This window comes from Eptatretus burgeri, chromosome 15, assembly GCF_056783735.1.
Source record: "Eptatretus burgeri isolate ZD-2024b chromosome 15, Ebu_testis_v1, whole genome shotgun sequence".
Classification (NCBI taxonomy): domain Eukaryota; kingdom Metazoa; phylum Chordata; class Myxini; order Myxiniformes; family Myxinidae; genus Eptatretus; species Eptatretus burgeri.
Genome location: NC_140975.1, coordinates 18779861 through 18785860, shown reverse-complemented (window position 1 = coordinate 18785860; position 6000 = coordinate 18779861). Strand labels below are relative to the sequence as shown.

Here is a 6000-nt window from a genome sequence, read left to right as displayed (position 1 = left end):
CTTGAAAATCGCAAGCACATCCAGGAAGATGCACACGCCTTGGATGGTGTGCACTTCCTCATCAAGTTGCCAGATATTTCAAAAAGTTGCGCACACCTTGGATATCAAGTTGCCACAAAAACAAAGAGCCAAGATGAAACAAACTATATTTGCCTGGAAGATCCACAGCAACACTTCTGAATCCATGTTCTGCCAGGAAGGTGAGTGTACCCATATCTTCCCAGACTTGAGATGAAAATGCTTGTCCGTGCAAAAACAAAATTTCTTTTCCCATCCTACACACACACACACACACACACACACATAAAACTTGGAAGCATTGACTTTACAGTCATCAAATGTCTCAGAAATATTGCATCAAATCACTACTTACCAAAGGATATTAGCAAGTGCAGAGTAGGCCGTTGACGTGTATCTCAAGCCTTTGATATGCATCTCCAGCTTAAATTACATGCAAGTAATCGTTTACACGAGTTGGATTGCAACTCAAAGAAGACAGTTGCCACCACAGTCACTTTTACGATGGAAACTATCCTGTTGCTCTCACCAACAAATCACCAGGAAGTGATTTCCACACATCGCACAGTGGATGGTATTTCTGCAAATCTATCTGTAAATTATACTTTGAGGACATTTTTTGAACTCTTCAGAAATCACACAAACAAGAAATTTTTTTTAACTTTTAAAATGAAGACGACTTAGACTTCAGATTTGAGGAGGGACCAAGCAGGCCCCAAGTCTAGTTTTTTTTCTTTTCTTGTATACATAGTCGAGGCTCGTGGAAGAGCTAGTACACTGAACGGATCAAGATGCAACAGGCAAAAACAGGACGGAAGGGGAACAGTGGAGATGCACGCAAAAGGAGCAAATAGTCCTTCTAATCAAGATACATAGCCGCCGTCTCATCGTAATTTAGCATATGATTGTTAAAGATTCCATGGTATCTCTCAGAAGACAGAGTAGGCCGTTGTATTGTGTGTGTGCTGTTATGTTGCCTTAATTCCCAGATTCGAGATTAAACGATATTGGTGGTGGGAATGCGGTTAGTTCATTGAAGATGAGTAAAATGATGAACCCAGTTAATTGTGTGTGCATATGGCACCTGCGTGATGGACCAAATGGCCTCCTCCAGTGACTACGTTTCCTTATCATGTATAATGTATATCCTTTCATGCGATTTCATTGATCAGCATCCATTCATTATTGAGTGTAGGTTAAATATTTCTGTTGAGTAAATGACAGAGCTTCACAATAATGAACAAATTGTATTTTTTAGGACTTTGTTCAAGTCTTGAATCGCAAGGTCCCACATCTGAGTGCTTATGTTTGCATCCAAGTTCGTTGGAATCGGGGACTTAAATTGTAAAGCACTCTTATATTTACCAGATGACACATTACAATAATCACTACTCACCTCCACTCAACTGTTCCTCTTTTTCCCCCCCACCTGGGCAACCAACTTCCAAATTCTCTTCAATTTCATTCTTCCCTCCAGGTTTTCAAGGCAGCTGTTGACCACCATCTCAGATCATCCCCAATCCAAAAACATGATCTTTTCTACCCTGGCTAACCCCACCCCCAGCCCTCATCCTTCTAATTTTCCTTCATTGAAGTTTCCTTTTGTACCCATCTTGTTCACCCCATGCATCCTCTCCTGCCCCCCATTCCTCCCCACACCCAGGTTGTCCAAGTCTTCCTCTATCTTGGCCTTCAATACTACTGTTGGTGTTTTTTCCCTCTCTCTCTGCTGCTCCTTTTGTGCGTTTTGCATCCTATTTATATTGTCTATCAAAGATCATGGTTTTAAATTTGGGACGATCTTGAGATGGTGGTGAACAGTTGTCTTGAAGACCTGGGGAGAAGAATGAGATTGAAAAGACTGTGGAAGTTGGTACCACAGGTGGGAGACAAAAAGAAAAGAAAAAGAGGAATGAATGAGTGGAGGTGAGCAGTGATCCTGGATTTAGATTTTAGATAGTTTCATTCTGGTGTTGATGGTGGACCGTAAGCATCCATAAGAAACTGTGGAGGGGAGATCATGGAAAGAGCAGAGGGTGTAAGACCAGAAAGGAGATGGTAGAAGACAGAGGCACCACAGCAAGTTGGTGTTTCAAAAGCATGCACCGTAGCAATTTAATCGAGAGATGACTGATAATAGGGTAAAATATTAATATCCTTCTTTCTACAAAATAATGTCAACATCACAAAATACTCAACTTCAACATCACATTCAGTGCCTTCAGAAAGTATTCACATTTTGTCACATTTTGTTGTGTTTCAACCTGAATTTGAAATGGATTAAAAAAAAAATTCATCGATCGAAACAAAATACCCCATAATGACAAAGTTAAAACATGTTTTTCGAAATTTTTACAAATTAAATAAACATGAAAAGCTGAAATGTTTTGCATCAGTCTTCAACCCCTTTTCTTTGACACTCCCAATTGAGCTCAGGTGCATCCAATTTCCTTTGATCATCCTCAAGATGTCTCTACAACTTGATTGGAGTCCACCTGTGGCCAATTCAACTTATTGGACATGATTTAGAAAGAAATACACCTTTCCAGATAAGGGTCCCACAGTTGACTATGTCAGAGCAGAAACTCCACCATGAAGTCCAAGGAACTTTCCGTAGAACTCCGAGATAGAATTGTGAGGAGGCAAAGATTTGGGGATGGGTATACAACAATTTCTAGAGTGTTTAAAGTTCCCAAGAGCACAGTGAGCTCCATCATTAGGAAATGGAATGAATAGGGAATTACCCAGACTCTTCCTAGAGCTGGCCATCCAACCAAACTGGGCAACCAGGCAAGAAGGACCTTGTTCAGGGAGGTGACCAATAACCCAAAGACAACTCTGACGGCTGAGATGGGAGAACCTGCAGGAAGGGTAACAATCTTGGCTTTATGGGAGAGTGGCCAGACGGAAGCCACTCCCATGAAAAAGGCACATGACAGCACACCTGGAATTTGCCAAAAGGCACGTGAAAGACACTGAGAGGATGAGGGAAAAGATTCTGTGGCCCGATGAGAAGAAAATTGAACTCCTTGGCCTGAATTCAAAGTGCTATGGCCTGAATTTTGTCCGTCTGGTGGAAACTGAGCACATCTCATCACCCATCTAACACCATGCCTACCATGAAGCATGGTGGTGGCAGCATCATGCTATATGCTGCTATAGGGATGCTTTTCAGCAGCAGGGACTGGGAGATAGACTTGAATCCCATTGAGAATCTGTAGAACGACTTGAAGATTGCTGTTCACCGACGCTCCCCATATAATTTGACGGAGGTTGAGCAAATTTGCAACAAAGAATGGGAGAAAATCCCCAAATCCAGATGTGCAAAGCTGATACAGACATACCCAAGAAGACTTGAAGCTGTAATCACTGCAAAAGTCACTTCTACAAAGTATTGACTCGGTGGGTTGAATACAAAGTATTGACGCAAGAGATTTCATCTTTTTTAAAAAGTAAGACTAACACAACAAAATGTGACAAAAGTCGATGGGTGTGAATACTTTCTGAAGGTTCAGTATAAATGTCTCAATTGGGGATTTACTAACCTACAAAGCTGGCCATTTGATCGAGTGTTAAACACTATCTATCGTTTACATTTCCACAAACTATTGGATAAATATTCTTTAGAGAAATACACTTAATTGCAAATGTAATTTAACGAGAAGTAAAAAACAAACAAACATACGATTTGGAAGGAGTGCATTGACGTGTGTAGACTGAAGTATGCACTTCTTGTCTATCCACAGAAAAATTGACATTTATAAAGCCACTTGTCAGATGGATTGCCACTTTCCCATCCCATTTAAAAGAAAGATGCTGAGAAGATGAAGTCCAGAGGATAAGAAACAGTACAGTCAGGCCACAGAGCACATAGCACCAGCCTTTGAATCTCATGCTTCTGTCATTTGCTTTGTGATGGCTCATCAAGTCTCAGCGACAGAATGACCTGCAGAATGTCAAAAAACAATTTTGTTTATTACAACCAACTTTTTTTTTTTTAATCCAGCATGACAAACACAAATGTGAAATATTAAATGGTACATACTTCTTCTGAGGCTAAATGGAAGTCTGTGCAAACTGCAATTAAACCTGCATTATGCGGCCGGTTTTGAGACGCCACTATTATTGTGATTGAAGTGACCAGCTTTGAAGCAGTACAGTCGTCGAAGGAGATATAATGCCTGGCAGTAAACAATTTTTTCAAGCACAAATGGCCTCAACAATTTCTGAAAAGAAAGGGTGCTGAACTGCAATCAGTACCTGTGCGTCGGTGTGCGAGTCAGCACACGGATTTACTTCCACATCGGTCGATCATTCTTGCATCTGTTGTAATCTATGTGCTCTGGCAGGGCTCTGAAATTGTTAAATACTCTATCTTGTTATTAATGCTTTCATTCAGGATTTTTTTTTCCGCAACCTTGCAGTTGCCACCTTTTCCACCAAAGTGAAAGTCCAAAATTGAAATTTAAGAAATGTTTTCCATTGCACGTGTACACCCAACTATAATTGCATTAATTAAACCCTTTGGTTGTGCATGGAAGGAGATGGCTGGGTAGTTTATAGGTGTGAAAACTCACCTCTGAGCTGCATGGCCTGGGTTTGAATGTTGGCCCAGCTATAAACTGTCACCTCGATACATTAAAAAAACAGAACACTCAAGAGGTGTCCCACATGCAGTGGTCAGGAACAGAACTCTGCACTAGCTTTCTATGGAGAAACTGCCATGTCTTCTCCTTTATCTTGCACTATCAAAGGTACCCGTCTCCTCACTGATGGGAAAATTTTAAGCTAATCTATCAATTTGAAGAACTTTTAAAAGGTTAATTGTGTTACCCTCGAGGTTTCACTCAAAGCCAAAGCTCTGAGCTACTTATACTGACCACCACAATCTGGTGGTGCAACATCAGGTGGCAGAGGATGGATTTGTCGAAAAAAAAAAGAGGGCAAAATATAGCTATATTAAATTGTGTTACTCCACGAAGAGCTGTAATAAATCTATTTAAATCCAGATGTTAATTCTAAATATTACTGGAAGAGACAATAAAAGTGACCGACTATATTGCATCAAGAAAAATGAAATGAAAATACAAAGTAACAAATCAGAAGCTTTTCAAATGCAGTGTGGGAAGCGGCCGCCATAAATAGGAGACAGACGAACGCACGGACAAACACACACACACACACACACACACACACACACACACACACACACACACACACACACACACACACACACACACACACACACACACACACACAACATCAGCAAAGTTAGGATTGAAGTTACAGGCTGTGCCAATATGATCCAAGTAGGAAAAGAGTGAATATTTGAAGGGAACTCCCAACATGACTTCGATGTGTGTTTGGCTGTTATATGTTTATATTTGTGGAACGCCAACGGTAAATACTTTTCCGATAAAGTACATTTACAGTGATTTAAGGCCCGTAGAGAAGCTTGTACATGTATCACATGAAGGGGAAGGTCAATAGAAGACAATAATGTTATTTTACATGAATTAAAAGGTATTATTAAATTAATAAACAAACATGTGGTACTTGTGATGGAACCTGGGTTTCACTACATTGTGAGCCAGGAGTTCAGATGTATGCACCAACAGACCAACCTGCCTGGCCTGTTAGCGTTTTCTCTTTTAATATCCCTTTCTGGTAAACCTTTAATCGGGTTGATGTACTTTGTTAACCTTTGCTTGTTTGGGCAAACACTCCATTTATTACAAGAGTGAAACTATTGCAAATATGTGTGCAGTTATCAAATAATTATTTTTGTTGGAAATGAGCGAGCTAGCTCTGTCCCCCTTACTGTGTGTGTCCATGGTAAAGGATTGAGCTTGCATAAAGTAAATATTCAAAGGCTTATCGCTCAGCTAATCCGGGTGATGGTATCACAGTAAAGAGGCCTTTTGGAACATATGGCAGGTCATTCCTTTGGTTATAGTCAAATGGGCCTTGAAAACCATGACT

General features: G+C 40.4%; 1 protein-coding gene across 2 annotated transcripts in view; it reads right to left on the bottom strand.

The window, feature by feature from the left end:
• The window catches only part of LOC147011668 (protein ABHD14A-like), a 36676-nt gene that overhangs the window by 6058 nt on the left and 24618 nt on the right, over positions 1–6000 (bottom strand). For both annotated transcript variants that reach the window (XM_085857791.1, XM_085857792.1), the window contains exons 2-3: positions 3704–3964; positions 154–275 (exon numbers count right to left, since the gene is read on the bottom strand). In XM_085857791.1, coding sequence (XP_085713917.1) covers positions 154–275; positions 3704–3942 — 361 coding nt within the window. In that variant the 5' untranslated portion in view covers positions 3943–3964. The remainder of the gene's footprint in view (positions 1–153; positions 276–3703; positions 3965–6000) is intronic.